This window comes from Electrona antarctica, assembly GCF_951216825.1.
Source record: "Electrona antarctica genome assembly, chromosome: 24".
NCBI classification, from domain to species: Eukaryota; Metazoa; Chordata; class Actinopteri; order Myctophiformes; family Myctophidae; genus Electrona; species Electrona antarctica.
The window spans coordinates 20,086,832-20,105,007 of record NC_136803.1 but is presented as its reverse complement, the minus strand read 5'-3'; the positions used below and the strand labels follow the sequence as shown (position 1 = coordinate 20,105,007).

Below are 18,176 nucleotides of genomic sequence, written 5' to 3'. Positions count from 1 at the left end.
TCTGAAAAAAATGTAAACGCGGTCCGATAGGTCCAGAAATCATGTGTACCGATTTCTGTGAGATTCGGACAAAATCTGTAGATTGAGAAAATTAAAGTGTGTTTTGAAGAAAGTTCAAAATGGCGGAAAATCTATCCTGACGCAAATGGGCGTGGCCTATATGGGGAGATGCGTCATGACCCAAGGAATCCAGGGCAAAAATAATTTTGATTTTACGACCTACGGTTCAAGAGTTATAAACCAAAACGTAAAGTGGGCTGTTATAGCGCCACCATGAGGCCGACCGATATAATTACAAGTTAATTAATTTTAGTAAGTATTACGAATTATCCCTCCAAGTTTTGTAACTATATCGCTTACGGTCTCCGAGGAAAAAATACTTTAACGTGATGTTTCGCATTTTCCCATTCATGTCAATGGGGAAATGTAATGCACGAATAAATTAATATTAAACTATACAATATTTCTCTTAGCAATGAGCAAGCACACGATTCCCGGTCAATTTGACATATGGCTCAAGTGCGTACAGTCAAAACTGTAGGAGGAGTAGTACTACAAAGTTTAGGGTTACTCCAGTAAATGAATGAAAGAATAATAATAAAGTGTTACAATTACAATAGTCTGGTTGCCCTTTACTTGAATAGTCGACTAGTTGCTTAAAGCCCTACTGCTTCGGCAGTACTTTTCTTTTCTCCAGTGTGGACAAGCTGGTGTGTCTTCAGGACAGCTGCCGTTCTGAAACTCTTGTCACAATGTTTACACTGGAAAGGTCTGTCTCCAGTGTGGACACGCTGGTGTCTCTTAAAGCCACCTGAGAGACTGAAACTCTTGTCACACTGTTTACAGTGGAAAGGTTTTTCTCCAGTGTGGACAAACTGGTGTGTCTTCAGTTTATCTGACCTACTGAAACTCTTGTCACACTGTTTACACTGGATAGGTTTGTCTCCAGTGTGGACACGCTGGTGTCTCTTAAAGCCACCTGAGAGACTGAAACTCTTGTCACACTGTTTACAGTGGAAAGGTTTGTCTCCTGTGTGGATACGCTGGTGTGACTTCAGGTGACTTGAATGACTGAATCTCTTGTCACAATGTTTACAGTGGAATGGTTTTTCTCCAGTGTGGACAAACTGGTGTGTCTTCAGGACAGCTGCCGTTCTGAAACTCTTGTCACAATGTTTACACTGGAAAGGTCTGTCTCCAGTGTGGACACGCTGGTGTCTGTTAAAGTCACCTAACCTACTGAAACTCTTGTCACAATGTTTACACTGGAAAGGTTTGTCTCCAGTGTGGAGATGCTGGTGTGCCGTCAGGCTATCTGACCTACTGAAACTCTTGTCACAATGTTTACACTGGAAAGGTTTGTCTCCAGTGTGGACACGCTGGTGTGACGTCAGATTACCTAACAAACTGAAACTCTTGTCACAATGTTTACACTGGAAGGGTTTGTCTCCAGTGTGGAGATGCTGGTGTGACGTCAGATTACCTAACAGACTGAAACTCTTGTCACAATGTTTACACTGGAAAGGTTTGTCTCCAGTGTGGACACACTGGTGTCTCTTAAAGTCACCTAACTGACTGAATCTCTTGTCACAATGTTTACAGTGGAATGGTTTTTCTCCAGTGTGGACAAACTGGTGTGTCTTCAGGACAGCTGCCGTTCTGAAACTCTTGTCACAATGTTTACACTGGAAAGGTCTGTCTCCAGTGTGGACACGCTGGTGTCTGTTAAAGTCACCTAACCTACTGAAACTCTTGTCACAATGTTTACACTGGAAAGGTTTGTCTCCAGTGTGGAGATGCTGGTGTGCCGTCAGGCTATCTGACCAACTGAAACTCTTGTCACAATGTTTACACTGGAAAGGTTTGTCTCCAGTGTGGACACGCTGGTGTGACGTCAGATTACCTAACCGACTGAAACTCTTGTCACAATGTTTACACTGGAAGGGTTTGTCTCCAGTGTGGAGATGCTGGTGTGACGTCAGAATACCTAACCGACTGAAACTCTTGTCACAATGTTTACACTGGAAAGGTTTGTCTCCAGTGTGGACACGCTGGTGTATCTTCAGTTTATCTGACCTACTGAAACTCTTGTCACACTGTTTACACTGGATAGGTTTGTCTCCAGTGTGGAGATGCTGGTGTGCCATCAGGCTATCTGACCTACTGAAACTCTTGTCACACTGTTTACAGTGGAAAGGTTTTTCTCCAGTGTGGACAAACTGGTGTGTCTTCAGGACAGCTGCCGTTCTGAAACTCTTGTCACAATGTTTACACTGGAAAGGTCTGTCTCCAGTGTGGACACGCTGGTGTCTCTTAAAGTCACCTAACCTACTGAAACTCTTGTCACAATGTTTACAGTGGAAAGGTTTGTCTCCAGTGTGGAGATGCTGGTGTGCCGTCAGGCTATCTGACCTACTGAAACTCTTGTCACACTGTTTACACTGGAAAGGTTTGTCTCCAGTGTGGAGATGCTGGTGTGCCGTCAGGCTATCTGACCTACTGAAACTCTTGTTACACATTTTACACTGGAAAGGTCTTTCTACAGTGTCGACAGACTCGGCACCTCCACTTGTCTCCCCCCAATCACCACTGTCATCAGTGACTTCAGTGTCAGATTCGAGTTCAACTTCAGAGCAGTGTGAAGAGATGTCTTCATCAACTTCACCTTTCACTGCTAGTAATGTCAACATTGACCCATCAGGTTCCTCTGGTCTTTGAAGTAGTTCCTCCTGTTCTTCTTTAAGCTCCTCCTGCTCCTCTTTAATGTGTGGAGGCTCTGGTTCCTCCTGGAGCAGACTGGGGATCCTCTCCTGTCCAGGAGAAACTTCCTCTTTGCACACAACCATGTGCAGAATGTTGAGTTGTGGGAGGTCTTCAGGTTCCTCCTGTTTAATTGAAATGTCTTCAGGTTCCTGTTTAATAGAAATGTCTTCAGTTTCCTCCTGTTTAATAGAAATGTCTTCAGGTTCCTCCTGTTTAATAGAAATGTCTTCAGGTTCCTCCTGTTTAATAGAAATGTCTTCAGGTTCCTGTTTAATAGAGATGTCTTCAGGTTCCTCCTGTTTAATAGAGATGTCTTCAGGTTCCTCCTGTTTAATAGAAATGTCTTCAGGTTCCTCCTGTTTAATATAAATGTCTTCAGGTTCCTGTTTAATAGAGATGTCTTCAGGTTCCTCCTGTTTAATAGAGATGTCTTCAGGTTCCTCCTGTTTAATAGAAATGTCTTCAGGTTCCTCCTGTTTAATAGAAACATCCCTGGCTGAGTCTGGAGAGTTCATCTTCACCTGCAGTCTGGGCTCCACACTGGTTGAGGTATGGCTGGTCTTCAGGTTGGTCTGGCTAGGAGCTACAGGTGACATAAAAAAGTATTTTTGTAAAAAGCAAAAATTGGTTTTCTGAGCTCAATTGTACCCAAAAGATAATCACACCCGTGTGAACTGAGTGGTGTAAGGTCTTATATAGCCTGATCAGCTGTGGTCTGACGTAATGGCTGACGTAATGAAATCACACCCGGGTGAACTGGGTGACCGTAGCAACCATGCTCATTTTTTTAGCACAGACAGACAGACAGACAGACAGACACGTAAACTAACAAAGCCAGTCGTAGGAGTGGTTTACACCACTCAAAAAACCTGAACTACAGAACATTCAGTAGATGTTCTGTGGTCTGGTGTTTTCTGGCTCAAACAAGTGCTCTGATCTTCCTGCTGTTTATGATGTCACAACCTGCAAATTCCATATATGTCAATGGGATTTGCCAGCAGATGTCACTGTTTTTATTGTTTTGCCTGTTTTCATTGCAGCTCAAAATGCTTCCAAACCCCAGAGAAAATGTCAGACCACAGAAAATCCACTGAATGTTCACAGTTCAGGTTTTTTTTGGGGTGTAATTGAGGTCATAAAACTAGCGGGGGGCGGATTTGTAAAGATTTGGTTTTTGGGGACTAGTTTCTGAGTTTTGGTGTGGTGTTAGGTAGGCTATGCCACCCCATTCGACTGGTATCATGTATTGAATCGGCGAAATCATCCGTTATCAGCACGTTTGAATGGTGCCAAAATGTCCATACTGGCATCCTCACTGTTCAGTATGTCATTATCTGCGATTGTAGCATTGTCATTATCACTGATGTCCTGACGGTGTCTGGTGGCCATGAGCTACGTGAGGCACCGCCGAGCGAGGCGCTAGCCGAGGGAGTCGCCGTGCCGAGTGTTGCGAAGGCCACCAGACCCGACTCAGCGCCGTCCGAGTTACGTCCTGATAGGCAGAGAATAGTATATATTAGTAGCTCCTAGTTCCATGCACCGACAATAGTTGCAAATGACACGTCCACCTGGGGAAACCTTGACCAGGCTATGTGGTGAGGATGCCAGTATGGACATTTTGGCACCATTCAAACGTGCTGATAACGGATGATTTCGCCGTCGCAATGCAGAGATAACGTGGCTGGCTATGCCTAATTCTAAATGACGGAGCAGATGCGCAAAGACCCGCCCGGCAGCACTGTTTAATGCAATTTAAAAGTATTTTTTGTTGAATTACTTATGACAAAGTTGTAAAAGTCAAAAGTAGGTCTACCCATAACTTGCACAAATAAATTGCATTAAACAGTGCTGTCGGGCGGGTCTTTGCGCAACCACTCGGTCATTTTGATACATGCGTTAGGTATGGGTATAAGCAGTGGCGTGCACAGATAGACACTAGGGGGTGCTAGAGCACCCCCTGCCCTTTCTTTTTTTTTTTTTTTTGAAAATAGCAGACCTACAAGCTCATAGCGCGCCACTCGGTGGCGCGCTATGAGCTTGTAGATCTGCTATTTTTCAATAGCTAAAGCATAACATAATGCTAACACCAAAAGGGGTTCCCGCCCAAAATGGATTAAGGCAACCGGCCGGTTCCACGCGCTGCACAAGGTGCCCTTTTTTAACTTTAGCACCTGCCCCTCTAAATGTCTGTGCACGCCACTGGGTATAAGGTTTTCAAAAAGCTGTGCAAACGCGTTGGGTGCGCCCCCTAGTGGTCTGTTTGCACAGACTCAAATATTAGATACGTATAGGTATCGTTGAAAACCAAAATAATTGATAAAAGCAGTGTTTTCAATGTAATGAGTCCTGGGATGCAGGGATGGTCTTTTAGATGAGTCCCAGGGACATTTTATGAGTCCCACTTCAACGACGCTAGGAGTCATGTTTTGCCATTTTTACAAATTGCAGCATTTAACTCCCATTTCATTTTATATGGTTATAATGTGTTTATATTCATGTAGAAAACAGAAGAAGAAATGATATTATAACTAAAGCTAGCAAAATAAACTAGAATAAAAAACAGTACAGTAGTACCGTAGTGCATCCCGTGGTCGTGGATGCAGAGGTTCTTGTTTTATTGCATCCCTTAACTATAAACTGTGTTTTGGGATGCAAAATGCACCCTATTTTAATCTCTGTAAAAGAGATTTTTCAATGGATTCTGTTACTATTGGGTGTGCTAAATAACATTTGTTTGTGAACAACGAACAACCAGAAAGGCATAGTTTAAGATGGCGTCCACGGTGGCTAAAATGTAAATGTAAAAAATCATAACAATGATGCACTTTGCAACTACTTTTTGAATTGAATTTTGCATGGTGTTAGGTATGGGCATAAGGTTTTCAAAAACCATTGCAAACTAATTTGGCTCGCCCCCTAGTGGTCGGTTTGCAATGAAAGGATTCTGTTACCATTGGGTGTGCTAAATAACATACTAACATTTTACGGAAAACAAACAACTTGAAAGGGATCGTTTTCAAGGTGGCGTTCACGATGGCTGCCGCAAGCTTAAAGGGGGCGAGCCAAATTAGTTTGCGATGTTTTTTGAAAACCTTATGACCATAACTAACACCATGCCAAAATTCAAAGAGCAGTTACCAAGTGCATAATTGTTATAATTTTTTACATTAATCACAGTTTATATGCATTTTAGCTCCCGGCAGTGTCACGTAAAAAATCATAACAATTATGCACTTGGTGAATTTTGGCATGCTGTTAGGTATGGTCATAAGGATTTCAAAAAACATTGCAAACTTATTTTGCTCGCCCCCTAGTGGTCGGTTTGCAATGAAACCATAGGCATTTTAAGTTCCCGACAGCTCCATCGTGGACGTATCCAAGACTACTAGGGCGCGCCCAATGCGTTTTTGCACAGCTTTTTGAAAACCCATACCTAACACCACACCAAAATTCAGAAACTAGTCACCAAAAGCCAAAGTCCGCCCCCTGCTAAAAGAAAAAGGAATGAAAAATGAATGTGAGAAACCAAACCTTTAATGTGGTATTTCAGTCCACTCACTGCCTTCTCAATCTCATTCCACGTTGCCAGAGGAACTTTGAGTGAAGCCCTGGTTGATCAAAGCTCTATCTGGGTTGTCCTCTTTGTGTCTTCAGGTTGAAAAGGACAGACTGTCCCTCCAAACGGCGACCAACTGGTTCGGTTCACGTTAAACTTTCTATTCACTTGTATAGACGGACTGTACTTGAGGCTAGCTTAGCATTATCTCACAAAGCAAACAGTCTTTTTTGATCCTGCTGTTTTCACAACTTTACGCAGACTGTCGTGCAAAGACAATCTCAGACACAAAGTTACAGAAAGGTTTGTGCACTGCAGCACACGTCTATTATAAAACGTCCTCTGTTCGTCTCTCCTCTCCCGTTTGTTTCATTGTTCTCATCCACACTCTCTGAGATTAATTCATTTGGTCTACTCCCAGTGTTGCCATATTTTGTGGGAGAAATAAGCAACCAGGTCTATGAAAACAAGCCCAAAACAAGCAACTGCACTATTTCCAGCAACGACTCGTCATAGATCTGTTTTTATTTTTCAGATCTACAAGCCCAGTGGTTGTAGATCTGATATTTTCAACAAAACAAATATAGGAAAAAAGTGACAAATGTGGAATGTTTTTGAACAATTTGTCCTACACAAACATTAAATTCCCATTGACAATGGAGAATTTACGTCATATGACAATGAAGGGATGCTATACGATAAGAGCGCCCCTCACTTCACAAAGGTGTGATTTTTAATTGTTACAGCCTACTGCTGCACAAAGTTGGCATTATTACATCAGTCAACCTTGTCTTGCTGCAGTGCACACTGATATAGGAGAAATAACATGGGAAATAAATAGAATATGATTGACCGCACAGTGCACACTGATTCATCAGAAATGAAATGCAATTAAACCAAAACAAATGATTACATTTCTGTAAAATTGCATCTCGATATATCTTCATACACCGTGGCAGTGTTTTGTATAGAGATGGGGGGTACCTTTATTGTAATTTAACACCTTTAACTTTAATCATTTTTGTTTAACCATCCGCCTTTAATAAAGACCATCAATGCTGTAAAGCAATTTTACTCACTAGTATGGAAACAAGTCATTTTGCATTCACTGTATGGAACAAAGTCAGTTTTTTATTTTAATAAAAGAAAGTCTTGGGAAAAGGGTTTTATAGGCCTACACTTTACAATTATTCCAAATAGGGAAGTGTGCATCACATTTTTTATAACAATGTCTCCAACTACAAATGTCCAAAGTACACACATTAGAAAACATGTGAATATAAAGTAAAAGACAACATGGCACAGCTACTGTTCATGTCAGAACTCAAATGTGAATTTTCATCATGTTAACAATTGTTTTGATTTTTATTCTTGTGGCAGTCATCCAATTAGTCAAACTATTTCAGTTGTAGAACCTTGATGGGCGCCCGAGTACCTTGATGGACCTGTAAAGACAAATTATAATGAAAAGTTAAATGTGACTTGACGATTCCTAACATAATGATATGCTTGGTTACGGTACAATTGTAACCGTGCAGACATCTGCAAAAAGACAATGCTTTACATACCTGAGGGGCCTCCTGAGTAGCGATCTGCAGCACCGGGCATTCTGGAAGGAGGCGACGAGTAGCCCAGGGAACTCACTGGTGAACTGCTGCTCACACTAGGAACCTGCAACACTCAAGGAAAACCATTGGCAATTTAGTAGACATTTTCACTCCATTCCGTTTTGGTTCTGATTAAAATGCCTATGGTTAGAGCACATGCTCCTATGACACTGTTCTTGGTATCTGGAGCAGATTGATTGATGTATTCATTAACAGTTTGCAGAATTACAGTACATTTCAAGCACAACTCGCATTACACTTGTTTACAAGTTATGTTCAATTATCATAACATTTAGAGACATACAAATATACAGTCTTATACACTTCTATATAGCAAAAAAGGAAATCATCATCCTAAAGGAGGTAAAAGGGGAAAAGAAAACATATACAGTGAGGGGGGGAAAGGGGTGGGTGGTGGGGTCAGATTTTACGGGGGCCAGTTTTGAATTGCAGCCGTCCGTATAGTGCCCTTTGAAGTGTCCTGCATTAGAAACGTTTCATACCGTGTCTACACTCCTCAGCCGGTAATCCATCAGCACATCGGTTAACTTCTTTAGCACCTTTAGCACAATTTGGGCATCGCTCTCATTTTCTATTCGGACGGTATCCTGGACACATTCCACACAAACAACAAATACAGTTATATTCATGAACCACAAATTATGTACACTGAAGCCATCTTTATAGCATTTATAATAACACACGTACCAGGTAATTGAGCAAAGTTGCCGGGAGGCTGCTCGAGTCTGGATCCGCTTGCACCATCGAGCCTGGCCGATCCATTGTCCTGTCTGTTGGCCGTTCCAACAAGCTACTCCCCATTTGGCTGCCTCTGAACTCATCCGGAAAACGCCTTCCTGGGCTATCAACCTGCCGACCACTCATGCCAAAGTCATCTCTTCTGCAATCACGTCCAAAACCATCTCCACCCCCATGGTGATGGCCCATGCGTCTTTTTTTAGCCATATCGAGGTTTGGGACATCTGGTCTGGCTGCATAGCCACCAAAACCCGGTTCTCGACGCCCAGCCATTTTAAACTCTCCAGGAAGCCTGCCCCCTGTAAGATTCCAATGTTTAAATGTACTCATGCAATGTGGGAGAAAGGCTCAGAGGAACATACTTACTTAGATAAAATACAGACCTGATCTTGGTCCATTCGGTCCCATCCCACCCATTGAGGGTTTCATTGTAGGAAAAGAAAACTCTAAAAAAGACCAGAGAGAAACCGAATAATCTTGGCATCTGAACCATTTCACAATAAAAACGCTTAAAAGGACTGGGAGTGTTTTCGTATGTTTTAGCCCATTGACAACAAATCAGATATTATGGCACCATCAACAATTTTCCAAAGCAGTTTTTTTAAATGTATGCATCACACACACACACACACACACACACACACACACACACACACACACACACACACACACACACACACACACACACACACACACACACACACACACACACACACACACACACGAGCAAGAGTTCAGTGTCTTGTTCATGACACTAGAGGCTGGGCCACCTAGGCAAAAACAAAACCTAAGGTTTTTTGACCCCCCCCCCAGGGGTTTACTGGGGACAGGGAGGAATGCCTTATATGGTCAGAACACTCTATAGTAGGGAGGATTATCACAACAAAACAAAAAAAGTGATATTTGAATTAAGTGAAATGAATTGTAGTCAAAGGGCAAAAACACTGGTATGGTCCCTTGAATGACAGCGACTTACGGGGTCATTCAAGGGACAGGGACATCGCAGGGCTCTTTGAAGATAATCTAAAATCACCAGAAAGGAATCAGGATTGGTTGAAATCATTGTTATATACAGTAATTAATGTGTAAGCAACATAAAGTATATTTTCTGATCAAGCCCCCCCCCCTGGAGTTACTGCACTTTGACTTGAATAGTTTAGAGCAAGTCATAATGTTGACATCTGAAGTCTATCGGGCGGCCATAGCTAGTTCGTCCCCTCTGGCCCGAGTCCATGTGTTAAAGTGTCCCTGAGCAAAAAAACGTAAAGCCTAACTGCTCCCTAGGCGCTGTATTAATAGCACCCACTGCACCTAATAGTTATAGGACTGGTACCGCATGTGCAATGTACTGTGACAGCAATGTACTGTCACAGAAAATAGCCCAAAGGAGAGGGGGCCTTATCATAATAGTGTATTGTTATAAATATTTAAGCTACATTTGAATGCTGTGCATGTGGCTGCAAACAAACTAGCAGTAGACAAGCAAAAACATCTTTGATCCTGGTGCCACTCACCTTGACGTGACCCTTTCCCTCAGAGTGCTCAACCTCTGCTGCAAGCTCTGTAATGCTCTTCCTAATTTCATGGTCGTTCTGGGCATCTTCCTCTTCGCATGTGATCGTTTTTGGGCGTACACGCTTCTGTGAACACAACACCGCCGCACCAACATTGAGGACGCTGACCTGTATTTTTGAGTGGTGCAACCACTCCTATAGACAGCTGTGTGTGTGGCTGTGTCCCCGGGTCTGTCCCTGTGTCCCTGGCTGTGTCCGAGCACGGAAATAGCGTTATAGCGTTTGTTCACCACCAAGTGTCACTGTTGCACAGCCTAACACACAGATAGGCCAGGGAGGAGGGCTTTTACAGTACAGTACAGTACAGTACCACTCACTTCAGACGGGTCCGATTCTCTTTTGATTTTGTTGTCAATTTGTAAAATTCAAAGTCCAATCTAAAAATAGAAAACGCAAACCAAATGATGTAGGAAGTGTCACACTCACCAAGTATTTGAAGCCATGTTTCCAGCCTTTAATATGGTCCACCATATCACTTTGTAAACAGGACACGGCACAGAGCTTACACTGGTAGTGTAATCATACACATTTCAAATGTGCATTTTAACAGGTCCTTTGTCCACTGAACAACAATTAGAAAGCCAACATCCTCACTTGTGCTTTCAAAGACAAGAGGGAACATGAACAGGCGTCCTCTGCAACACCAGACATATGTCCAGAGTTATGCGACAGGAATCCAGCTCCAATGATGGCCTGCCTTCATCACACCCATCCACAGGACCAGATGATCTGCATGGTTACTGGGGCGGTGGTGGCTCAGGGGTAGAGTGGCTGGATGGTAACCGCAAGGTTGCCAGTTCGAACCCGGGTTCCCCCAGAGTTAGTGTCGAAGTGTCCTTGAGCAAGACACTGAACCCCTAATTGCTCCTGATGTGCAGGTTGATGCCTTGCATGGTTTCCGCCGCCATCGGTGTATGAATGTGCGGGTGAATGTGTGAATGGAATGCACAATCTATGTATGGATAAAGGCGCTATATAAATGCACCATTTTACCGACGGCAGTCCAGTAAAAAAACAAGGTTAACTGTCTGGATTGTTTAAATTACTCTGGTAAACCAAGAAACGAGGAGTTGAGTAGAATTCAGGAGCAAGGGAGATCAAAGATCATCACACAATCACTCCAACCAAACCAGTATGACACAAGCAACTGGGTGAGGAGAATGGAACACTGTTCAAAAACAGGTAAACAGTGTTTTAAATATTTGTGATAAACACAAGAAGACATATGTATTCACGCAGCCATCAGCCAGCATGAAAAGTGCACTGCAGTTGAAGATTGCTATGGTTTAAGAGTAGGCCTATTCACCGGCCATCATCACAGCAGATGCATGGTTGTCTGCCATCATGCCAAGCTGATTAAAAGTTGTTCGTGCTCTTTGCCGTGTTCCCAGCACAACAGTTGCCAGGAACGTTAGAGATGCTGTGGCATTGTTCTGTTCTAAAACGTTGGCATTTCTAAGGTTGTTCAGTTTAATAGCCAAGAACCATTTCAAACCATGAACTGGAGCTATATAGGGCATCACAGTCCCACGCCCTTTCATGACGACGAGAGACCCAGAAGTGAATTCCCCGTTAATTTTCCCCATAAGCTTTTCAAAAAGACGTTTAAGTTGACAACACCCACAATATTTTGTGCCGAACAAATAATTACAAAGCAGAAAAACAACAAAAAAGTGTAACCTGCCGTTTTTTCTTCTTCTTGTTGGTTTTGTACGAGGCTTAAAAGGTCTTTAAATAAATACTTTTTGAAATGTCTATGGGGAAAATGAACGGGGAATTATTTCCTGGGCCCTCGTAGGGGGCGGGACTGCGGCGCTCTATACAGTACAATACAGGACTGTAGCAAGACCATGTCCCATATCTTGCACATACTTTCAATCAGTGGAAAACACTGACCCACACATTCTGCAGCCATGGGCGGCACATCATTAAACCCCACTTGGTGAAAATGCCAACAAGCCCATGATGAGCTGACAAATGAGGCAATGACATCCAAGTCGCTGCTGCCTTCATCCCTCATCATTGGCATGGCTGAGGGAAGTAGGGGTGCTGGGGGGGCTGTAGCACCCCCTCCCCCCAGGCACAGCCCCCCCTTGAACAGGAGAGGAAGAAAAAAAAAAGAGATTTAAATATGCTGTATCACAGTATTGGCACCTTATCCTGGTTAATTGCCTGTGTCAGTTCGTTCATATATAACTTGCGTGTGGAGAGGGAAAGTAAAGGCCACGTTTGCGCGTGAAAATGCGGCGCGCGCTACGCGCGCGCACCCCCAGGTACACGTTCAGCCCCTGCTAGTGTAAAGTACTTCCCACGGGCCTGATCATTGGTGGCGGTACCATCACCGTGTGGAGCCAGAACTTACCCATCTCACTAGAACGCTTCATCTGTTGTTTTCTCTGTCAATGGTGAGAATTAACCCAAATGGAGGAGAGAGACACAAGCATTAGTGACAGGATGAGGCTAAACAGAGGTGTGGCCTTTCATCCCTGTCCTCCACATCTTAAATGGTGCTCATCCACCATGTCCCCTGCCCTGCATGAGGCAAATGAGACATGCCTCAAATGCTACTGTTACTGATTAAGTTAAAGTTCTCTTTACATGATGTATGACAGAGGAACTTGTTCAATTATAGACTTAAAGATATGCTGACACACTGAATGCTATATCTAGTTTAATCTACAAAAATATAATACACAACCAAAGCAGCAGCACTCTTAAGAAAAAAAACAGCAGCCTGCCATGGTTGGATAAAGATTATTTTAACCATTAATTATTGATATCTATGAGCTGCCTGAGGAGAATTCTGAGCATTTGCTGGCCAGACACCATCAGCAATAATGACCTCTGGCAGAGAGCGAGGCTACCACCAGTGGAAGAGGAGATTAAGAGAAGAAGGTGGGGATGGATCGGCCACACACTTCGGAAGCCCAATACCAGCATCACAAGACAAGCCCTTAGATGGAACCCGCAAGGCACAAGAAAGAGAGGGAGGCCGAAGAACACCTGGCGCAGGGACCTTGAGACTGACATCAAGCAGTGTGGACTGACATGGAAACAGCTGGAAAAGAAGGCCCAGGATAGAGGAGTCTGGCGAACTGTAGTCAACGGCCTATGCTCCATGAAAAGGAGCGATAGGCATAAGTAAAGTAAGTAATGAAGGAGTGTGGTACAAGCTGACAACTCTGTGGACATAAAAATAAAGAGCCTGGAGTTCCAGTGTAGTTCCTTATTAATTAATTGTAGAACATTGACTTCAGCCAACAGTTGTGAGGCAAATCCCCTTACACCAGGGCTCCACCGGGCGCGTCAGCGTCGCGTCTCCGTCACCGTCAGGGAATGTTCCCTTTTTAAATCAATGAAGGGTGGCTCCACTGCCCACGTTGCGTTGTGTGACTGCATTACAATTTTTCCCGGTTCGTTTTTTGACGCACGCGACGGAGACACAACGTGCCCACCACCGTGGAGACTGAGCTTCCGAGTCAGGCTTGGTTGGGTGCTCCAACAAACAATTGTCTGCAGGTGAGACCATTCTCTGTCGCTGCATGTCTGCGACTCCTACAGGTTGGCTGAGGCGCCTATATAGTGGGGAGCAGTGGAAGTGGAAGTGGAAGGATAGTGTGTTCCTCCGCTGCTCCGCACACATTATACCCTCCCGGTGAACAGAAGCGGCTGCCGACATGTGTATCAGAGGAGACAAGTGGATGTCTACACCCTCCCCAGACCAAACAGTACTGTAGTGGTCAGCAGTGAAGGGAACTATACACATGGGGGAAATTGGCATTAACGACTTAAATCAATTACTGACGCTAGGTGGTAGCATAAGCACACCTAACGAATGCCACCCGTCCACTCCAACTCTACTATCCTTGTTTAGTTTCCGGGTTATTCAGGGAGGTGGGGGCTGTTGTTGTGAGCAGTCATCGTTAGCAGTACTAGCAGCTCATACCCCTTAGCTATCATTACAAACAGTTACATGTGCTCAGCGATGCGATACAAACTCACAAATGATCGTCGGGATGCGCGACGGCTCACCATGGATTAGAGATACAGCGCTTTGAAAATCCTGTTATAATGGAGGCTCAATGGAGCTGGATTTTTAAAAATCCCATAGCTGGTGGGGACGGATGCTCTCCATAGTAACCGGAGCAATGCTAAAAGGTAAATTGACGGGCGCCGCTTTCATACATGCAGTATACGGTTATCTACGAACATGTACGTAGATAGCACCATTAGGTACCTATAGCCTAGCTACGTTTATAAACGTAGATAGCAGCAAAAAAGTTAATTGGGAGAAAAATAGAAGAAAAGAAAAATGGATGTCATCTGTCTTTATGTATAAAAATGATGCCAATAATGGGCTCACTTGAGCGGCAAGGTAGTTTAGGGTACTATGGGCCAAAGGCTCATGCTAGAGCTTTCACTTCTAGTGATTTTTGAGTGGTGCAACCACTCCAAGGAACAGCAATGTCCGGGACTATGGGACTATGTTTAGAGTACCAGTAGGGGCAAAAGTGGCGCTGTTGTGCCAGAAACAGAGAGAGATATAGTGCTGCACTGTTGCCTGCTAATGAGAGAGAGAGAGAGAGAGAGAGAGAGAGGGGAGTTGCACCACTCTGTTCACACGGGTGTGATTTTTACTAGTTGACTAGCTGCCTAGTTTACTAGTCGGCTAGTTGTTTAACTAGGCCTACCTATTTATTAAATTTTTATGTAAAAACAAAACTAGTCAACTAGTACCAACAAGGTCGACTAGTGGATTTACTAGTCGACTAGTTGCTTAAAGCCCTATGCCACTAGCACTGCTGCCCCAGGCATCAGAACAGCGTCAGGGAAAACTAGCCATAGAATTACTGATATTCCATTATCAGTCATAGAACACAAATTTGACTTTGGTGTGTGTGTGTGTATTAATAGAATAGTAATTATTATTATATTAATTATGGATATTATTATTATTATTGAAATTATAATTAATCAGAACACCTGCATTGTGAGAAAACCTACCCCGCCTCGGGTTTCTTCATCATCTGATTCTGTGGCACATTTTGCCGTCGATTCTGGGTGGGATGACGGGCTGCAGGTTCCACTTCCATGTTTTCCATCCTATAGTGTGGGATCAAATAAGTCTAATTTTAACAGCCACATTATTATTAACAATAACAAAGTCAGCCTACTATCATTAAAAACAATTTGTCAAGATTAAAGTCTCAGTCGTCTCTCCTAATCCAGGGCGCTCTCCGTGGTCTTGAGCACCCTAGAGCTCCTATTTTTTAAGGAATCCCGGCGCTGATTGTGTTAATGGCATTTAATGTTTGTGTTGGCACCGTTTGTTTTACATCACCATTACATCACCTAAATCAACATGAGTTAAGACTTTAATATATTTGCTACCCTCACTTATAGGCTATACTCCTCGCTCAGCACCTGCCCAAGTTTGGGTTGGGGATGTGCATTTCTTTCCCAGACTTCTCAGGTTGCACTGTTTTGGTGCCCACTGCCCAGTATTCCATGCACTAGGGACCCATGTCAGCCCCACATAAATTGCCAAGGTGGGGCCATAGGGGTGGGGCCCACCTAGGACCCAGGTAGAACCCACTTAAAGCCCACACAGGCTAGCCCAGTTAGGCCCACATAAAATTGCCAAGGTGGGACCCAGGTAGAACCCACTTAAAGCCCACACGGGCAACCCAGGTGAGATTTCCATATGGGTCCCATATAGTTATCCCATCTGGCTCCCACGTCGGCGTGCTGGCTGGGCTGTTTTGGTGCCCACTGCCCAGTATTCCATGCACTGTTTTGGTGCCCACTGCCCAGTATTCCATGCACTGTTTTGGCGCCCACTGTGTTTTTTTTGGTAACCAGGCAGACACTTTATGAAAGGTGGATGGAAGGAATCAGCCTGTTCGGCCAAGGAGAGAGCAGGTTCAGGGTCCTCCTGACTGGCTCTGGTCCATAGCCCTAATGCTATTTAATTTGCATTAGGGTTAGGGCTATGGACCAGAGCTAGGTCCTGCAAGTCCTGACGGCCGCTTGAATATAATTTGCCAATTATTAAACTCGATCGAAACTAGCAGCGAATGAGTAGCTTGGAGGGTTCCCGGGTTAGCGTTTTGTGATTTGATTTGCAAATACAAACCATAGCCTCTTCTCTCTTGAGCCTGATTCCTGGTGTGGATCGAGGTCTTCCCGGCAAGTAACACACTTTAGCGATCTGTTAATGCTAGATACAGTTTACTAGGACAGGACATGAAACGAACTGCTCTAGCTGTATCTGCTGCTGCTTGCTGCCAAAGCCATTAACCTCGTCCACCAGGCTTTCCACCACTTCGGAGGAAAACAAAGCCATAATATACCAAGGGGATTACATCGAGGTGAAATGGAGAAAAACAAAACCGCAAAAGAGGATTTTCAACCGGATTCTCACAGCGACTTTTACCTGGTCAGTGACGAAAGCAACGTGAACAATGGAAAGCGTCCTGGACACGGAATATGGGCTATTCAGTCCTTGTTGGCCCGAAGAGACAAGCTCCAGCTTAGCAAAGGGAAGAGATCTTTCTTTCTCATTATTTTGTTACTGTCTGGCGACATTGAAAGTAACCCTGGTCCCGTGAACACACGACAAATGACAAGACTACTCCGGAGTGAACAAGAAACCGGAGAGAACAAAGGAATCCCCATCGACTCAACAACACCAATGCCGACCAGCCAGGCGACGACCAACAACAACAACAACACCACTAGCATCATTCCTCACCACCAGCCAACCTGCACACCCATGCTGGATATACACGCTGATGTCCCGGCTGTGAATAATACATTCGCAAGAGCCGAGCGCGTCCCAGACAACAGCAGGCGGAATAATCCTACATCGGCGTCAGTCGAGGCAAAAGACACGGACAACACCACCATCTACAGGCGTGAAGAGTCTCCACATCCAACCAAGGGGGACAAAGCGACTGGAGACGGACACCGTGATACTTTACCTGCTATTTCTGCTGTTTCTCCGGTCGACACCATGGCTCAATCGGCCCCACCAGCGCCCTCAACAAACCTGGACGAGGGACCCCATCCCCCACTCCCGCCACCCCACGACGACCCCCACGCACCCCCCACCCTCCCCCCACGGCACCCCGCGGCTTCTACAGACATCAACAATGGCCCTCCGCTCCCCTATTTCGCCATGGAGGATATAAGCACCATAGTCGGAGCCAACGGACTTCATATCTTTCACCTGAACGTCAACAGCATTGGATCCAAAATGGCTGAAATCAGGCATATGTTTCAATGCGGTAAGGCGAACATCATTAGCTTCTCTGAAACCAAACTTGATGAGTCAACCAAAGACCCAGAAGTTGAAATAGAGAACTATTCTTTGATCAGAAACGACAGAAACAGGCATGGTGGTGGCGTGTGTATGTATATTCACAAAGACACTGAATATGTTACTCGTACTGACTTACAGCATGATGAAATTGAAACTGTGTGGGTTGAATTAATTTTCAAAAAAGCTAAATCAGTATTAGTGGGCACCGTCTACAGACCGCCTGACCAACATGGGTTCTATGATATACTTGAGGGGTGCTTAGCTGAGGAGGAATGTGTAGAGAAAATCCTGATTGGCGACTACAATACAGACATGCAACGAAAGGAAGCACCTGTGTTTAAGTCATTCAGTAAGTTCTGTGATCTACATAGTGTCAGTCAGCTAATTACCCAACCCACTAGAGTGTGTGATTCTACTCAAACTGTCATTGATCTCATTCTGTCCTCGGACAAATCCAGAATCTCCAAGAAAGGGGTTATTGTATGTGGGCTTAGTGATCATTTTATGATATTCTGTACCCGCAAAATACAAAAACTTAAGACCGGCTGCCACAAAACAGTCATATCAAGGGACCTCAAAACCTACTCTAGTGA

General features: G+C 44.2%; 1 protein-coding gene across 1 annotated transcript; it reads right to left on the bottom strand.

Annotated features, from left to right (window-relative positions):
- Positions 1-7,693: 7,693 nt before the first annotated feature.
- On the bottom strand, positions 7,694-9,125 carry LOC306917460 (uncharacterized protein). The gene is made up of 5 exons (XM_079495686.1): positions 9,069-9,125; positions 8,635-8,984; positions 8,430-8,534; positions 7,888-7,990; positions 7,694-7,764 (listed from the first exon to the last, which is right to left on the bottom strand). Exons 1-5 carry the CDS (start codon positions 9,112-9,114, stop codon positions 7,712-7,714), a joined length of 657 nt encoding a protein of 218 aa, XP_079351812.1. The 5' UTR covers positions 9,115-9,125; the 3' UTR covers positions 7,694-7,711.
- Positions 9,126-18,176: the final 9,051 nt, after the last annotated feature.